Raw genomic sequence first — 18794 nt, 5'->3', positions numbered from 1 at the left:
CAGTGGCATATCTTGTAGAATCACAGCAACTCACAAGCCACCCCAGTATGACAGACTGACAGATGAGTGGTGGCCATTTGGTTGTCATCGGTGGGTGGGCATTTAAATTTTACCCAAGTATGGGTAATTTTTGACTCACCTTTGTAGTATTGAGAGAGCAATGCAGTGGTGGAGCAGGACAGTTTGTTCCTTTGGCTCTGGTACTGAGGCACCAGGAGGAACTATTTCTTCTGTCCCAGAAAGAAAAACCTTGGGAGCTGGCAGCAACAGGTTATACCTGCCCCACGAAGGGTAACAGATGAGCATTCAGATTTGCTACTATTGTCTCTTTTGAGTTTGGCTAGTTGGAATCAGCCTCCCAGAATTGTACCACTGTGTGTGAACTGAGGAAGTCTGAGAATACAGCTGCAGTGGTGCTGTATCCTGCATCAAGACCAAGAATAGTCCATTTCTTTCTATCTTGTGCCTTTCTTCCTCCTGTCTCACCCTGCTTATCTATATACCTCTTACTGTTAGGGGCATGAACCTGCTGTTGTTATCTACCTCCCCTTCTCGCAGAATTTCTCTGTTCTCTCTGGTTTCTTCTTTATCCTTTTCATTATAATGGTACATCTTCGTTTTCTAGAGCAGCCATAGCAAATAACTCAGAGTAGGTGTCTTTAAAGGACAGACATTGTCTTACAGTTCTGGGGCGAGAAGTTAAAAAAGTGTATTTGCTGTGTTGATTCTCTTTGAGAACTCCAAGAGGATGGGTCCCATGCCTTTCTCTTAACTTCTAGTGGCTGCTCTAAGTCCTTAGAATTCCTTTGCTGCTTCTAGATTTATCTTCATGTGTCATCTTCCCCCTGCATGACTCTGATTCTATATCTGGTCTCCCTTTTTATAAGACACCACTCAGGGGACATTAGATCCCATTCTACTCTTATATGGTCTTACTAACTTGTAACAAAGAAAACCTCTATTTGCAAACAAGGTCACAATCACAGGTACAGGGTTAGGACTTCAACATATCCTTTTGTGGAGAACATTTCAATCCATAACCCTGTCACACACAGTTGGAGGTATCCTCTTTTAAAATGACCTCATCCCTAGGACAGGATAAAAGCCTTCTGTCTACAAAGAAGTCCAGTTAATACCACTATTATTCAAATTTACGTGCCAACCTCTAAAGCCAGTGTGATGAAATTGAAGGATTCTACTACTTACTCAGTCTGAAATTGATTAAACATGTAATCAAGATGTATTGATGATTACTGGTGATTGGAATGCAAAGATTGGAAACAAAGAGGAAGAGTGAGTAGTTGGAAAATATAGCCTTGGTGATAGCAATGATGCTGGAGATCACATGATAAAATTTTGCAAGACAAAGTCCTGGTGTGATGCTGTAGGTTAATGTGCTGGACTGCAAAGTTGGTTTGAACCACAACGTTGGTGGTTCAAGCTCACCAGCTGCTCTTTGAAAACCCTATCCAGGGTCACTATGGGTCAGAACCGACTTGATGGCACTTAACAAGCCTATACGTGGGCCTCGTCAGATGGAATACACAGGAATCAAAATGAATACATCCAGGGGAGAAGAGTATAAGCGGAATATGGGACCCTATCCAGAGAAGCAGTGACACCAGATATGGGGACATGGGGAAAGGGAGCAGCTGAGGAATCTAGATTCGTGGAAAAGAGAGGGACTGAGAGCTGGTGACCAGGAGGCATGCTTGCAGAATGTGCTGTTTAGTCATGTAAATTATTATATATGCCTGAGTGTTTAAAAACAAACAAACTAAAATGAATAGAGAGAAATACTGTTAACTGATGGTACATGGAGGGGATTATAATCATTACAATGAAACAAAGTATATGATTTGTTGAATGTAAAACTGATGATCTGCCCTGTAAACTTCCATTCAGTTCACAATTAAAAAAAAAAAAAAAAAGGCTATATCTGTGGGAAGATTTAAGTTGTCAAAGATTTCATGTTGCTTGGACCCACTATCAACACTTATAAAAACAGCAGTCAGGAAATCAAATGATATATTGCAGTATGCAAATCCGCTGTACAAGACCTCTTTAATGTGTTCAAGAGCAGATACCAGTTTGGAAATTAAGGTTCACCTGGCCTAAGCCATGGTTATTTTCAGTCACCTCATATGCATGTGAAAGTTGGATAATGAATAAGGAAGGCTAGAGAAGAATTGATGCATTTGAGTTATGATGTAGAAGAATATTGAAAGTATCATGGTCTTCCAGAAGAACAAACAAATCTATGTTGGAAGAATTACAGCCAGAATGCTACTTAGAAACCAGGATGGGGAGATACTGTCTCTTATACTTTGGACCAGTTTCTGGAGAAGGACAATTATGCTTGATAAAGTGGAGTGTCAGCAAATAAAGAGAAAGACCCTCCCCAAAGAGATGGATTGACACAGTGGCAGCAGCATTTGGCTCAGTGATTGTGGGAGGGGCGCAGGCCAGGCCAGAGTTTTGTTCTGTTGTGCATAGGGTCGCTATGAGTCGGAACCGACTTGATGGCACCTAAAAACATCCCCAGTATCCTCAATGCTTCCACATCTCAACTTCCTGGTGGCGCTTACACAAGCACAATCATTGCGTCATGGGCCCTCTGCTTGAAGTGAGTTGAAATTGAATTGACATCCTATTTCATTACCTTGTGATTGTCACCTCTCCTTTACTCCTTTACTTAATTTGAGCTCTGGTTCAAATCTCACCCTCAACTGGTTCTTTCTGAGTTCTGCTTCTATTCTTTCCTTCTGGCTTTGATCTTGCAGATCAGGGAGCTGGCAGCACACTTATCTAGAAGTGGAGCTCCACAGGGTGAGGGTGATACCTGTGTTTGGCAACAACAGTCATTTGCATAGGGTTTGAACCCCAAAGAGAGCACGGAGTATCATCATCTGAAACCTGCTCAGTTCTACTTAGCAAAAAAAATCAAATAAAAGCTTATTTAGCAGGAGAAGCCATAGGCACACAAACTGTGTTTTCTAGCAACTATTATGGTATATCTTGTGCCCTTGCTCAGATAGGTCATAGAGTGATTAGCTTTTGGGGGGTCTATTTCACTAGCCATGGAAGTTGGGCCTCTAACACGGGAGACTCAAACAGACTAACTTGCATCACTGTAAAAAAAAAAAAATCTCAAAGAGGTGCCCTTAGGTAATAAAATTTCGTTGTTGCTACCCACTTTAGGTGCTTCTTTCCACAATATTCTAAAGCTGATGTAGGAACCCCGGTGGCATGCTGATTAAAGAGCTCAGCTGATAATCCCTGTGGCAGCAGCCCAATTCAGCAAAGTATTGTTGTTGTTAAGTACTACTGAGTCCCACCCAGTGACCCTATATAGGAGTGACTGGTGGGTTTGAACAGCTTTGGAAATCCTGTGAAGCAGTTCTATCTACTGTGTCCTCCTAAAGGTTTCCTATGAGTAGGAATCAACTTGGTGACAATGGCTAGTGCATCTTTAGGGGCCCTAGGGTGACACAGTTGATTAGGTGCTAGACTACTAGCTGAAAGCTTGATGGATCAAACCCACCTAGAGGCACCTCAGAAAAAGGCCTGGCAGTCTCCTTCAGAAAGATCACAACCTTAAAAACTCTGAGGCACACAGTTCAACTCTGTATCCATGGGGTCACCATAGTTGTAATCCATTCAATGACAACTAATAACAATAGCAGAATACTTCTCTGGAGGAGACAAACATGCTCCTTGTGGTGTTCTCTGTAGGGAGTTTCTACAGGGTCCAGTTTTTCAGAGCACAAGCCTAAGAGTAGATTGATTGCAAGGCCATGTCCGAGGAGAGAATGGACTGACTCATGATACCTGGACAGACTCCAGAGGGAGATGCAATGCCCCCTCCGCTGCTGGCACAGCAAGCCTTCTCCTGCCTGGGCAGCTCTGAGCAAGCTGGGCTCCAGCTGGCCATCTGGAGGTGGCCAGGATCAGGTTTCCACCAAAGATGCTTGGTTTCAGCTCCCATTCTCTCTGATGGAGAAATTCCTTCCCAGGCCTAATAAAAGTGTCCTGCCTAATGTAATAAATCTGATGGGCATGTTACTTGAGTGGCATGGAGCCATGTGGAATCAGGAAGAAAGAAAGAGTAGGTCAATTTCTTGTGGCTTTTACCAGCTTTCCCAGAGATTTGAGCCATCTTGGGGTACTGACACAGTGGGGTCGGACTTCAGAAAGAATGTATGATTTGCGACTTTGTATCCTTGGGCAAGTTCCTTAACCTCTCAGAATTACATTACCCTCATTTAACTGGGAGGGATAAAAGCTACAGTTGGCCCTCTGGATCCACAGCTTCAGTATCCATGGTAGATTCAACCAACTGCAGATTGAAAATATTGTTGGGATGGGGGTTAAAGGGAAGGGGAATCAATTAAGTGGTCAGAATAATCTCTCAAAGGTTATTTACATAGTCTTTGCATTGTGTTAGGCTCTTAGCAATCCTGTATAGGGTTTCCAAGGAGTGACTGGTGGGTTTGAACCTCTGACCTTTCAATTAATAGCCCAGTGCTTATTCTATAGCACCACACTAGGACTCCATTATTATATAGAGTCTAGAAATCATTTAAAGTATATGGGAGTATGTGTGAATATATAAGCTTATTTGCAAATATATGTCCCCTTTTTAAATAAGGGGCTATTGAACATCTGTGAATTTTGGTATTTGTAGGGCCCTAGAACCAATCCCCAGTGGATACAGGGACAGCTGCACTTTGTTTATCAAACAGGATTGATTGGTGTGAGGAGAATATGAGTGTTTTGACAATAATAAAGCATTAAGGCCTTACTTTAAAAACAAGTTTCTTAAAAAAAAAAAGCAAGTTTCTTATTCAGTGCCATTAAATTGGTTCTAGCGACCCTACGTACAATAGAATGAAACATTGCCTGGTCCTGCACCATCTGTTTGAGGCCATTGTTGCAGCCATTGTGTCATCCCATCTCGTTAAGGGTCTTCCTCTTTTTCATTGATCTTTTATTTTACCAAGCATGATGTTCTCCAGGAACTGATTCTTCCTGATAACTTGTCCAAAGTGTGTAAGTCAAAGTCTCACCATCCTCACTTCTAAGGAGCTCTCTGAGGGGCTGTACTTCTTCCATGGCAGTTTTTTGTTCTTATGGGAATCCATAGTATGTTCTTTGCTAACACCATAATTCAGAGACATCAATTCTTCTTTACACATTATTCATATGAAGCAGTTGAAAACACCGTGCATTGAGTCAGGCACATCTTAGTCCTCAAAGTGACATCTTTGCTCTTTAATACTCTAAAGAGGTCTTTTGCAGCAGATTTACCCAGTGCATTACTTTTTTGATTTGACTGTTGCTTCCATGGGCGTTGATTGTGGATCCAAGTAAAATGGAATCTTTGACAACTTCATTCTTTTCTCTGCTTTTCATGATGTTATTTATTGGTCCAGTTGTGAGGAGTTCTGTTTTCTGTATGTAATCCATATTGAAGGCTGTGATCTTTGATTTTTATCAGTAAGTACTTCAAGTCCTCTTCTCTTTCAGCAAACAAGATTGTGTCATCCACATAGAGCAGGTTGTTAATGAGTCTTCCACCAGTCTTGATAACCATGTTCATCTCAACATAATACAGTTTCTTGGATTATTTGCTCAACAAACAAATTGAGTACATATTGTGAAATGAATGATATAACCCTGAAGTACACCTTTCCTCATTTTCAAACATGCAGTATCCGTTTAACATCCACTTAACACCTTTTCTAGTTTTCAGATATGTAGTATCCATTATCTTGTTCTGTTCAAATGACTGCTGCTTGGTTTCTGGACAGGTTCAACATGATCACAGTTAAGTGTTTCACATCATAATGTGTTATTCACACAGTTGAATGCCTTTGCAGAATCAATACACAGACAAATATCTTTCTGGTATTTTCTGCTTTCATCCAATATCCTTCAGACATCACCTGTGATATCCCTTAGTTCCATGTCATCTTATGAATCTGCTTGAAATTTTGACAGTTCTTGTTAATTTACTGCTGCAGCTATTTTTGAGTCCTGCAGCAAAATGCTATTTATATGTGATTTAATGATCTGTTCAATGATTTCCATATTCTGTTGAATTATTTTTCTTTGAAATGGGCATTACTATGGATTGACAATATTATATAATATACCAACTATGCTGATCATGTTTTCGTTTGGGGGCGTAGACAACTACTACTCAGATTTGGCCCTTATGTTCTCTTAAAAGACTTTTCCCCACCAGTCTCCATTTGCTGGGACCAGACACAGAGTCCCTGTCTTTCTTAACATCCTAGAGAAAGACGAAGCAGTTTGTTCTCCTGAGTGGAAACCTGAATGGGACCTCTCAAATTCAGTCATGAGAGATTTTGTTCATTGGATCCCTGTCCCCAGCAGAGGCTTGCTGTTGCCATCAGAATATAATATGCTGTGTTTTCCTAAATATATTTTGGTTCTTTCATGAAAACAAAAACTGCTAACACAGCTCAATATCAATGAGTATGACATCTGTTTCAGATTGTTTACAGGACACAAGTAAAGACCTGGAAAGGTATGATGTAAAAGATGGCGAAAACATATTCCAGGAAATACTAACCAAGTAAAAGCTGGCATAGCTTTACTATTAATAAGCAGTAGATTTGTTTCTTTTTTGCTTTTTACTGTTTGGGTGAAAGTTTACACAGCAAATTAATTTTCCATTCATCAGTTTAATGCATTTTGTTTCTTAACATTGGTTGTAATCCCCTCAGTGTAACCGCCTCTTCTTCCTCTTTGGAGTCCCTGTTCCCATGCAGTCTTTGTTATCTTCTGTTCTTCTAGCCAGCTCCAGGCTGGTCTGCCCGTCCTTTCAAGTGGAAATTTACTACCTTAGAAGATTCTGGATGGGGTTCAGGAAGGATTCCACCTATGGTCTTATGTGATACAGAGGCTCCGCAGGAAGCCTCCTTCCCTGGGCACCTTGTAGCCCCATTTTAGATATTCCAATCAGTTATAGGTAGAAGATGTACTTAACAAGCTTTCTATGGTGATATTTCTGTCTATTCCTTTCTTTCCCCCTCCAGTGTCTATTTTATAATACAATGCAAGGGAAACCAAGATTCAAAAGACAGCCAAGCATCTTAACATTATTTCCCCCCTTTTCCCCATTCCAATCATGTCTCATTCCCTGTATCCCAGAGCCCTGTTGTTCCAAGGTTGTGCATACATCATTCTTTACCTCTGTCCCACTTCGCCCATGCAAACCTGCCTGATTGTTTTCCCATCTGCTTTGTTCTTTCCATCACTATTGACATTTTGGGCCGGATTAATTCTTTGCCTTGGGCAGGTGGGAAGACTGTTTTGTGCTTTGTGGGTTGTTTAGGATCGTCCCTGGTGTTCCTGGTGCTAAGGTCCAGATTGCCCAGCCAGTCCCTCAAACATTGGGCTTTTGTTTACTTCATCGCATTTTGTTGGGTGCTAGGACTCCTGGTGTAAGGAGCTCTGGTACCATAGTGGTTACGAATCAGGCTGCAAACCGCAGGGTCAGCAGTTTGAAACTACCAGCTGTTCTGCAGGAGAAAGATGAGGCTTTCTGCTCCTGTAAAGATTTACAGCCTCGGAAAACCTATACAGGGTTGCTATGAGTCGGAACCGACTCCACAGCACATCACCACCACCACCAGGACTCCTTGTATGGGTATTGGATCAGCACTGGACTGCAAACCACAAAGTCGGCAGTTCAAACCCTTCAGCTGCTCCTCAGAAACCCTATACAGGGTCGCTATGAGTCAGAACTGACTCAACAGCATGTAATAACAACAACAAGTCATAGAGAGTTCATATTCACAACTGTCAAAAAATAAATTATAAAACAGTTGATAACGTGAACATGAAGGATTATAAAAGAGAAAGCTAGTCTCTGAGGGGTGATTATCTCTGCTTGTGGGATCAGAGAAGACGTCACAGAGTGGGAAGGCATCCAAGGTGGGTTTTGAAGGATAAAAGGCAGTTTGCAAGGGAGAAGGGCATTGCAGGTAGTAGAACAACACATTGGACTGTGGGCTTAATAACAGCTCAGTGTTGCTGAAGTGTGAACCAGAAGATGAAAGAGTGGATGACGCCATTTCTAGGAGCTTGGATTTGATCCTGCAAGCAATTTGAAGGGTTTTAAGCAAGGAAGTGACACAATCAGATTTCTGTCTAGGACGTTGATTTGAGTGACTTTTGAAGGACAGTTTGGAAGGGGTGAGGGGTACATTGGAGGCTAGGAGACTAGTTGGAGGCTCTGCCAAGGACCCACTGGACAATGAGGCCTAGAACAATTGCTGTGGCCACAGGGACAGAAGGGAGATGAACCCACACAGGGAGTCAGCTCCACTGTCCAGTAAAGGAATGTCCACTTCATTAACCTCAGAAGACATAGTCATGTTCCTGGCCGAGGACACTGCCTATAGCTCTGAAATTAAAGACGTAAGCTTTTGTTTGAGACAGATTTTTTTTCCTCTTTTTATATACATTTTTTTCCTCTAGGAAATAGACAGACGGTTGGAAAAAAAACTGAAGATCACACAAAAGGAGAGGTAAGGCTATTATGTGGTCTGAGGGCTCGTGCTCTCTGCCGTTTGAGAGCTGGGCAGTCAATGGGCAGGCAGTGGTGGTCTCTAGCTGGTTGCAGGCTTAGCAGGTTAGGCTCCTCTAGGCATTGAACCCTTCCATCTGAGGGGAAGGGCAGGACGTGGTGGCTTGAGGATTTAGGAATGAGACTGGGGTATTCCACCTGCCTTCTGCCTTAGTGGTCCCCTGTGTGAGGTGGTCTGATTGAAAGTGAAGTGGTGACAAGTTGGAAAACTGGCTCTGACCCCAATTGTTCTAATGTTTGGGGCAAGTCATGTCCTCTGGACCTCAATTTTCTCTTTCTGTGACATAGGAGATTAGACAAATACTTTCTCTGGACTCTTGACTTGGTAACTTAGGGCATTATGGGGGTATACTAAAAGAAAAATTCTTGATCTTTGAGGTGTCTGCGCCCCCATCCAACAGTGGAGGAAGTAGATTTCCAGAGCAGGTGAAAGTTGACGTCAATAGTTGTCTGGGCATAGGTAAGCTGTTGGCTTCTCACAGGGACCAGCAGCAGGAAGGAGGGAGCTAGAGCCTCTCTGGATTTGCTTCATTTCTCAGAGAACTCTGGGGTGCCCTGCTCGCCTGCCAGCTTTCCTGGCTCCCTGCCTCTGATCATCGCTCTGGCCCCTTGTCTGTCTGCTCATCTCAGCAAGGACACTAACTCCTGATGACAGTCTGCTTTTTCAGGCCCATCCCTGGACTATTCCAACTCAGTCTTAGTAGCAGCTGAATTCCTCTAGTCCCTGTCCCTCCTGACGACAAGTATCTGGACACAGTCCCCTCTGGGCCTGTTTGCTTCTGGAGAGAAATTGTTTGGCTGTTTTGGGTGTAGTTTCTGTGTCTGTTGTGGGAAAGACCTTCCCGCCTGCTTCCTTTTCTCCTTCTGTGGCTCCTCTTTTCCTGCCTGTGTTGTGTATCCCTCTTGGTTTGGGTCGACTCTGGATTTTAAAATGTTACCTCTCATGGTGAACACAGCACCAGCACTGGACAGTGCTTCCCTCTTGAGCATTGTCAGGCATTGTCTCCAGGCTCCTTCCCTTTAGCCCCGCCGCTGTCACACAGACCAGAGAGCCCTGACCAGGGAGGTTCGTCGGCTCGTGAGCTCCTTCGAAGAGGTTATTAAGTTGTCTGTGTGGCTTGTCTCGATGAGGCACTGGAAGGCTGAGTCCATTTGGTAAATCCTGTCTTCATGCCAGTCTGGTATGGTGTAACAAGCCCTTGTGTTTGAGCACACGTGGTGGAAGACATTGACTGGGAAGGGAGTGCTTTGCTGACTCTGAGCTAAGGGGCTTCCACCTTACCAGTTATTACAGTGTGGTCTGTGTAGGGAAGCTGGGGCTTTAACTTGAAATCATTGGATGCTGGACATGAAGTGTTTTGCCACAGGACCTCAAGAGAGATTGACATGAGTGCATGATGGAGGAATAGAAGTCCTGGAATGAGGCGTGCTTCTAGCCCCTTTGCCCAGGGGTGGGTCTCAGGAGCAGTTCTGTGGACTTTGTGAGTCTGTGCCATGTTTGCACTTTTGAGAAACCCTTGAGGAGTGTGGGAGCTTGGATATGTCTGGTCAGGGGCCAGAGAATAATTAAAAGAATTAGGAGAGGGATGGAGAGGAAAGGGATGCAAGGTGGGTGTGGTACATAGAAGGGGCTATGTCTTCAGGGAACAGAACTGGTGAAACTGTGTTTGCTCTTTGTCAGCAGGAAGTCCAAATCTCCTCCCCGGGTGCCCATTGTGATTCAGGACGATAGCCTTCCCACGGGACCCCCTCCACAGATCCGCATCCTCAAGAGGCCCACCAGCAACGGTGTGGTCAGCAGCCCCAACTCCACCAGCAGGCCAGCCCTTCCGGTTAAGTCTCTAGCCCAGCGGGAGGCAGAGTACGCGGAGGCTAGGAAGCGAATCCTGGGCAGTGCCAGCCCTGAGGAGGAGCAGGAGAAGCCCATCCTCGACAGGTGAGTATAACTGGCAGACTGAGCAGAGACCACTCTGGCAGCCTGTCTTCCTGGAGTGGAGTGATGAGTAGGTACCCCGCTGGGCTCAATTGTCTTCCTGCATTGTCTCCGAAAGCCCTGGAGGGTGTTGCTGCCTCTGCAGGTTAAAGCTGCTAGGCTTGAGTTCATCTCTGCCACTTAACTACTTGACCTTGCTCTGTCGTAGAATCTGAAAAAATGAAGATAATGGTAGTACCTGTCTCACCAGGATGTTTGAGTCAATGAATCAGTCAGCATGAGTGCTGAGAACTCTTCCTGGAAGTGCACGATAGATAAGTGCTTAGATATTCGTGGCCTCTGGGTCTTGCAGTAGCCTACTGTGTTTTTGTGGATTTACTAAATGCTCTTTTCTCTATAGTCCTAGAGGTTGCATTATGTAAGTTTGTTATCATCTGGTAAAACAGTATTTGCTAAAATCACCTCTCTCTAACTTTCAAAGGTCTCTTTGGCTTGGTATTCTTGGACTTGGAGAACTAATCTGTGTTCCTTCATTTGATAGAGTCCCATTACCCTATACAACAACAGCAACAACAATCCTCTAAGCCTCCATCTTTTCCGCGTGAAAGAGGTCCATTTCTTTTAGTGTTCTGGAGTAACATGAGTCAACCTGTAACCACATGGTCTGGAGAGAAGCAAGAGGGCAGAAGTGGCTTCACTCTAACTTGACACTCTGGAGAGTCTGTACCAGTAGGTTCTGAGGTGGATGTGCTGTCTGTGGTCACTGCCTCTGGGGGCAGGAATGCTGCAGCTGCTAGAGGTGGACAGCAACCACCAGGCCTACCTGCCTACATGGGCCTCCTAACTTGGAGAAGTCCTCTTCTGCTTGCTAAAGAAGCAGGCACAGACAGGGAGCCAGTAGTAGGTTGGAGTAGGCTGGTAGTTACCGTGACTTCTGCCCCAGCTGCAAAGCTGGTTGGTTCTGAGATTTGGGGACATCCTTTATATCCTTTTTCAGGCCTTCGTCTTAATTTTCTTCCCTTCAGGCCAACCAGGATCTCCCAGCCAGAAGACAGCAGACAGCCCAATAATGTGATCAGACAGCCCCTGGGTCCTGATGGGTCACAAGGCTTCAAACAGCGCAGATAAATGTGGGCGAGAAAGTATGCTGCCGCTGCCGTCACCGCCTCCTGGGTCGTCTGCCACGGGTCGCACTGCCGTGGCAGACAGCTGGACTTGAGCAGAGGGAACGACCTGATTTACTTGCACTGTGATCCCCCTTGCTCCGCCCACTGTGACCTTGAACCCCATGCACTGTGACCTTCCTCCCTACCCCTTCCCACTGTGATTGGCATGTCGACAAGGGCTGTCCCAAGTCAATGAGAAAGGGAAAGGGTGAGGGCTAGGGGATGGTTGGGGCGACCCACCATGGACTCAAGAGTTGAGTCAGACAGTGCCACTTGGGGTAAAGCCAGTGCCAGCAATAACAATTTATCATGCTCATTAATTTGGGATTTCAAAACAGATGAGAACCTTCTTCCCAAGTGCATGTCTTCATCACTTAAAAAGCAAGTTCCATTTGAAAATATCCTTTCTTTTTTTACCCCCATTTTTGTTTATACAAATAATCTGATTTTTCAAGGAAAAGTGCATGGGGTTTTTTTTTTAGCAATTTAATGAATTTTTAATTGAGAAAGGGTAGTTTGGTAGTCTACTTAAAAATGTTTCTGGGAATTCACTAGAAACATTAACCAATAGGATTTTGGTGAGCTTAGCTTCTTCTGTATTCCTACTGCCGCCCAGAAAAGGGGCAGGGCTCTGCAGCCCCCAGGACAGATGAGTACCCCATGCCTATACCTCCCTCCCCCAGCTAAGTCCCAGGGCATCTTGGCCCTGCCTGGAGCCTGGACTAGCTCTATAGACTCAGAGAGTCTAGGGAGGGTGCCAACTTCACCTCTAGTATTTTGGGAGACAGGGAGAGTGAACAGACTTCCCTTTCCCATACCCCTCAGGGTGGTTCCCTACCAGCCAGGCCTGCTTCTTCCACAAGAGAGTCCCATGTCAGAGAGTGGTGCTCTGCTCGCCTGGGCTCAGAAGTAAGGGATGTGAGACTTGTTTAGTAGTTTGCTGTCAGCTCAAGAAAAAAAACAGGAGAGACTGGCTCCGGAACTCTTGAGTCTTCTGCCTGTGTGGCCAGAAGATGGTAGATCTTCCTCTCCCAGCAAGGCTTGAACTCTCCAGGATCCACAGCGAGCGCTCTGTCTCTGTTGATGGCCCCAGCTCAGTAACTACTTGGTGCACTTCCTTTTTAAAATCAGTACCTTGTCAGCAGACCCTTGTGAGTCAAGTCGGAAAAGGAGCAGCTTTGCATTGCAAACATTGGTGATGGCAAACTGGTTTCCCAGAGGCCTAGGCTTCCCTTCACCCCTTTTTCCAGAGCAAGGACCTGGAATGAAGGCAGTTTTCCTCCATTTCGAGAGCCTGGAGATTGGCTTTGCCCTTGAGGTGGAAGAGACTAAAGGGACAGCCACCAGAACAGCTGTGTATGTGCTGCTGTGTGTGCTGTCTGGCCCCTTCTGTTGCACTGCGCCTTATCCCTCAGCCGGCTAGGAGCCTCCTTACTCCTGACCAGCAGCTGGATTTTGAATTGGCTGATGTGATGATTTGCAATTAGGGCAGCTCGTGGTGGCAAGCTAGGTTTAACCAACTCAGTCCACCTGTGGCTTACCTGGCTTAGCCTTGCCCTATGGGAATGGTAGGCCAGGCCTAGCTGGCCACCTCCCCTCACACCTCCCATAGGAAGAAGGGCTAGCCAGTTGAGCCAGTAGAACAGCCTTAAAACTGTGTGAATCCAGGAAATAGTGAGCAAGAGCTGGAACAGAGCTTGAGTATGTGAGTGCACGGGTGGTTGGGTCATGCCCACAGGGAGAATTACCTCCACAGCAGACTGTTGGCTGCTATCTTTATAGTTCCACTGCCCTGACCAAGTTTCTACATTCTAAAATGTGTAGTGTTGGCCGTCCCACATGTAATAGTGGTCTCTGGCCCAAGGCGAGACTGTCCCTTCAGTGGCAGAGGTAGGCCAGGTGGGAAGACCAGAGGTACTGATTGCTCAGCCATTTGTGACCACCTGTTCTTGGCCAAAGGGAGGGCCCGCTGAGGGGTGTCTGCAGACTGAGCATGTGGCAAAGACTGGTGCACCCACCTCCCTCCAGCCAAAGATGGGGCTCTGCCCACTGTGTGCCCGTCATACCCACCAGCAGTCATGGCCTGACTTCTCAGATGGAGAGGTGACAGGCAGAAAAAAGGACAATAGGACATTATTGTGGGGGAGGTGGGAGGGAAGATGGGAGAACGGTTTGGATTTTGTTTTGTTTTGTTTTTGTAGTTGTCTGTAGCTTTCCTTAAGTGCTTTTTTTCTTTTTTCAATTAAGCTGCAGGCTTTGGCTTGGAAAACCCCAGGGGGATTGGGGGCAGAAACCTGAGGCTGCTGCCCCTTTATCTGCCTTCATGGTACTGTTCCCTTTCCCCAGCTCCTCCCTGCCCCCAGGAACCAGGCCTCAGACCTTCCAGCTAACCGCTTCCCATGAGCCACTACTCTGATGTCAGCCTATAACCAAAGGAGCTGGGGGTCCAGGCCTGGTGACCAACCCTCTCAGCCCACACAATCAGGGTGCTCCCCACCTGCAGGCAGGAGGCCACACCCTATCTGCTACCATCAGACCCTTCCAGAGCCCACCTGCCCCGCCCAGCCCTGCCTTGCCCTGTCCTGCCCAGCCATACCCTGCTCTGCCCCATCTGGGGATGCTCTGCTCAGGGATGGGCCGGCGGGGCTACATCCAGCCTCCCTGGTAAGCAGAGACTCAAGAAATCTCTGGGGTCCTGTTTTCTGGTCATGTGATCCCAGGGGTGCACGTGAGCCCCTTGGGTGTCTGAATCGAAGAGCATGGGAGGGAGGGCCGTACCCCCTGCAGTCCCGTTCTGCATGGTATCGCAGGCGGCTGCCCACCCCCACCTCACCCCGCACCGCGGGCTCCTGAGTCGGCAGATTAAGCATTTTATAAATTGTATTTTAAATACATGTTTTAAACTTGTCAACACTTTGTTCGTCCTCATTTCGGTCCCTGGCATGCGAATCTCTTGCTGTGGCTTCTTGTTTAACCATCAGGGGAAACTATATCAGCTTGACCTGGGATAATGCTGGAGTCAGGGACAAGGACTCCGCGGAAAGGAGACTACTTGGTCCTGGGGGGTCTGTTGGTGTGAACATGACTGGGTCGCCACCTGCTGGGACACAGGGTCTGCTGTTTAGGGGCCTGGGTCTTTCCTGACACTTCGCTGAGCAAGTGTGGGACTTCTAGTCTAAGAAGGGAAACTGCTTTGAGACTACACTTTGGAGGGTGGAGACAGCTCCAGCAGGCACCTAGAGCCTGAACAGGGCGTTGAGGCAAGTCTTGTTTGGGGACTCTCAAGCCTGAGAGGCTGGAGCCCTGCCCTCTGAGAGTCACATGGCTGGGGAACACCTGAAGGCCTTTCCTGGCAGCAGACACAGATGCTGAGCTTCATGGTGTTTATTGGCTTACTGGGCCAGGGAAACACAATCCAGCAGGCCCTACCCCCACCCCCAGTGAAATTTGTGTCTGCAGGCCTTCCAGCTTCCTCAGTCAGCACTACTCCGGAGGGTCAGTGGGTTCAAGCCGGCATGGAGCTGAGCCATTTTCGGCTATCAGAGCAGTGCTCCCTAAACAGGGGCAGAGCAGAAGTGGAATGTTTGGCTTCTTCCCTATAGTCCGTGTGTCTGAGGGAAGAGGAGCCCTCCCAGAAGTGATGGAACTAGCTATCAGCTAGCACCTGGGAACGGGACACCACTATAGGAAGCTCCCCTCAGCCCAGCTGCTGAACTCGTTCCCGCTATTCCTCATATGGAGTCAGACTTGGGCAAAGGGGTTCAGAATTCGACTCCGTGCATCAGAAAGGGGGACAGTGACAGCTGAGGAAAAAGGTACCACTAAGTCTCCCAAACAAGGAGGTGTAAGTGCCTTGGCTTCAGTGAAACCTACCTGATCCACAGCTTTTTTCCCTTCCTCTTACCTAAACAAGCAATATTTCATGGACGGCGATTCCCAAGGGCCAGCCCAGGGCCACCATGTAAGGAAGAAGTTGGAGGGGTCTGGGATGGGCTCTCTGCTCCCCTGGCGTCCACCTGCCTCCTTGAGGTCCCGTTGGACAGAAGAGGCTACAAATACAAATGTCAGTACCCGTATTGGTGGGAGTGCCCTGGTCCAGCACATAGTTGCTGCTCCCCTGCTTCCGGCGGACTGTCTTCTTGTCTAGCCGTGGGCAGAATGGAATGCAGGGTGCCTGGGCATAGGGGCTCGGCAGCTTGGCAGCTGGTAAAGAAGGAGAAGAGGGGAATACATTGGAAGGTGGGCTTGGTGGGTTTGAGCAAATCATTTAACCTCTCTGAGACTTTATAAGTCAGAGATGACAGTGGTACCCACATCACAGACTTGAGGATTAAAGGGATAATGAAAATTTGCAGAACACTAGCTGAGTAAAGACTAATGACAGTTTGTTATTAGTGCTCTTGAGTTGACTTATAGTGACCCTGTATAGTTTCTGAGAAGTGGTTGGTGGGTTTGAACCGCCAACCTTGCGGTTAGCAGTCCCAGGCTTATCTTTACATGTGCCAGACCAGGACTCCTGGATGTGTGGGGTATTATCTAGGCATACAGTGGAGCCAGAGTCCAGGTGTGTTTCTGTGGGTTAATGCGCCAGACTGCAAAGCCTTTGAACTGCAAGGTGCGGTTCAAACGCACTAGCTGCTCCTTGGAAACCCTCTACAGGTTTGCTATGGGTCAGAATCAACTCGACAGCACTTAACAAGAGTGGAGCCAAAGTAGGAGACCAGGAAGTCAGTCAGCATCCTGGGGTCTGGCTGTGCAGAGACCCAGGGAAAGAAAGGGTAATGCCCCCAGCCCAGCCTGCCCAGGCCTCTCACCATAGTCCTGCTGCTTTAGCCTTCTCAGGATCTTCAGGACTCTCCGTTCTGAGACTTCCATGTTGTCTACCAGGTGGGGATTGTACAGGAGCTTCCTCTGGGACCCCAGCCGGCCTAAGGCAGATTGTACCTCTTGGACCCTGTAGGTGGCATCCTTCAACTTCTTCTGGTAATAGCTGTGGAGGCAGTTCGCCCAGCTCAGACTGGCAGTGTCGATTTTGCTCTCCTCCCTGGCCTCTCCACAGCCCCAGTACTATCTGGAACACAAATCCAGGATTCAGGAGAGCTGGGTTCTAGTCCCAGCTCTACCACTAAGTTCCTTGTGACCACAGGCAAGTGACTACTTTGTTCTAAGCCTCTATCACCCCGATGTAAGAAGAGGAGAAATGGTTATCTGTAAGTAACTTCTCAAAGCTTCGGGCTTCCCATGGGTAGAATAGGGATTCACGCACTCAACATGGTGTCTGGTGCACAGATCTTCTTAGATGCCATGGAATTGGCCCCTGATTTACGGTATCCTCATGCACAACAAGGAGCTCTGGTAGCGTAGTGGTTACAAATGTGGCTGCGAACCTCAAGGTCAGCAGTTCGAAACTACCAGCTGGTCCGCGGGAGAAAGATGAGGCATTCTGCTCCTGTAAAGGTTTACAGCCTCGGAAACCCTGTACAGGGTCACTATGAGTCGGAACTGACTCCACAGCACATAACAATAACAACAACAACATGCACAACAAAACAATTGCCTCGTCCCCATCATCAGTTGTAGATCAGACTGTTGTGATTCATACGGCTTTTACTGGGTAATTTTTGGAAGTAGTTCACCAGGCCTTTCTTCCTAGTTCATGTTAGTCTGGAAGCTGAGCTGAAACCTGTTCAGCATCATAACCACACACACATCTTGACTGACAGACAGACTGCACTTGAGGCACACTGCACTTGAGTTACACTTGAGGTACACTGGCCAGGAATTGAACCTTGGTCTTCTGAATGGAAGATCAGAATTCTGCCACTGATCCACCATTGCCCCTGATTGTTACGTGGTTGTCGTTAAGTGCCATCAGTGAACTGGTACATGGTTTTCAAGGAGTGGCTAGTGAGTCTAAACCACCAATCTTGTGTTTAGCAGTCCAGTGCTGATCCAACAGTGTCACACCAAGACCTATGATTTTTGCTATCAATATTTTTACATAAATGTACAAGTGCTTTTTAAATCATCTGTGCAATTAACTCTGCTCATCTTTCAAATTTCAGTTTATGGGTTAACTTCTCCAGAAGACCCTCTCTGCCCTCTTGCAGACTAGTTTGCTCCCCGTTATGGGGCCCCTGATAACTTGTACTCATCCCATCATAACCCACAGCCCTCTTTATTAATGCATTGTTGTTAAGTGTTGTCGAGTCACTTCCAACCCATAGCAACTCCGTATAGGGTTTCCAAGGACCGGTTGGTGAGTTTGAACCACTGACCTTGTGGATCAAGCTGACTGCCCCACAGTGCCACACCAGGACTCCTGTTAATGCATTGTTGTTATGTGCCGTGGAGTCGGTTCCGACTCATAGCGACCCTGTACAGGGTTTCCGAGGCTGTAAATCTTTATGGGAGCAGAAAGCCTCATCTTCCTCCCGCGGAACAGCTGGTAGTTTCGAACTGCTGACCTTGGGGTTCGGAGCCCAATTCGTAACCATTACACTACCAGAGCTTCTTCCCCATGACCTTCCAGTGCCATGCAGTCATTCATCAAGTATTCATTGATTGTGTACTGTGTGCTGGCCATTCTCCTACGTGCTTGGGAAAAGAATGATGAAGGAGGTCAGCCCCACCTCTTACTCCAGCCATGGCCTGTACAACCAGGTCTGCACAGGCCATGGCCAGTTTACCAAAGGACAGCCACATAGGTTCTTACCTCAGGCCTGAACCTCTCACTTCTGGCCCCAGGGCTTCTCTAAGACACTTGCAGCCCAGAAATGTAAGGGAGTGAAACAATGTGGGTCCACTTCTGACCAAGACAGTAACTGGCATTCAGATTTCCACCTTGGGCCCTAACAATTCAAATCCACCTTTCTTAGACTCAGGTCATTCTGGGGGTTGGGAGAGGCTGATGGGAGGAGTTTGACTCAATTACAGACTTATTTTAACTCTTCCTCCTTCCCTGTTCATTTTCTCATTCCTAAACCTTGGAGCTGAACAGAACATTTCAAAGGTCAGCTAGAGAAGATACAGCGAAATATTACAACAAAATGTGCAAAAATCTGGAGTCAGA

At 46.7% G+C, this 18794-nt stretch overlaps 1 protein-coding gene and 1 pseudogene across 3 annotated transcripts in view; one reads left to right on the top strand and one right to left on the bottom strand.

Moving 5' to 3' along the window:
- The window catches only part of SZRD1 (SUZ RNA binding domain containing 1), a 34651-nt gene extending 21757 nt beyond the window's left edge, over nt 1-12894 (top strand). Inside the window, exons 2-4 of one of the 3 annotated variants that reach the window (XM_006866346.1) lie at nt 8515-8564; nt 10305-10559; nt 11582-12891. In XM_006866346.1, coding sequence (XP_006866408.1) covers nt 8515-8564; nt 10305-10559; nt 11582-11684 — 408 coding nt within the window. In that variant the 3' untranslated portion in view covers nt 11685-12891. Of the gene's footprint in view, nt 1-8514; nt 8565-10304; nt 10560-11581 lie in introns of all 3 variants that reach the window. The other 2 variants (XM_006866347.1, XM_006866348.1) reach the window with 2 other exon arrangements.
- Nucleotides 12895-15218: 2324 nt separating this feature from the next.
- LOC102815978 overlaps nt 15219-18794 on the bottom strand; it is a 21581-nt pseudogene continuing 18005 nt past the window's right edge.

This window comes from Chrysochloris asiatica, unplaced genomic scaffold, assembly GCF_000296735.1.
Source record: "Chrysochloris asiatica unplaced genomic scaffold, ChrAsi1.0 scaffold00090, whole genome shotgun sequence".
Classification (NCBI taxonomy): Eukaryota; Metazoa; Chordata; class Mammalia; order Afrosoricida; family Chrysochloridae; genus Chrysochloris; species Chrysochloris asiatica.
Note: the sequence above shows the minus strand (reverse complement) of the source record. Positions and strands in the feature narration are given on the sequence as shown.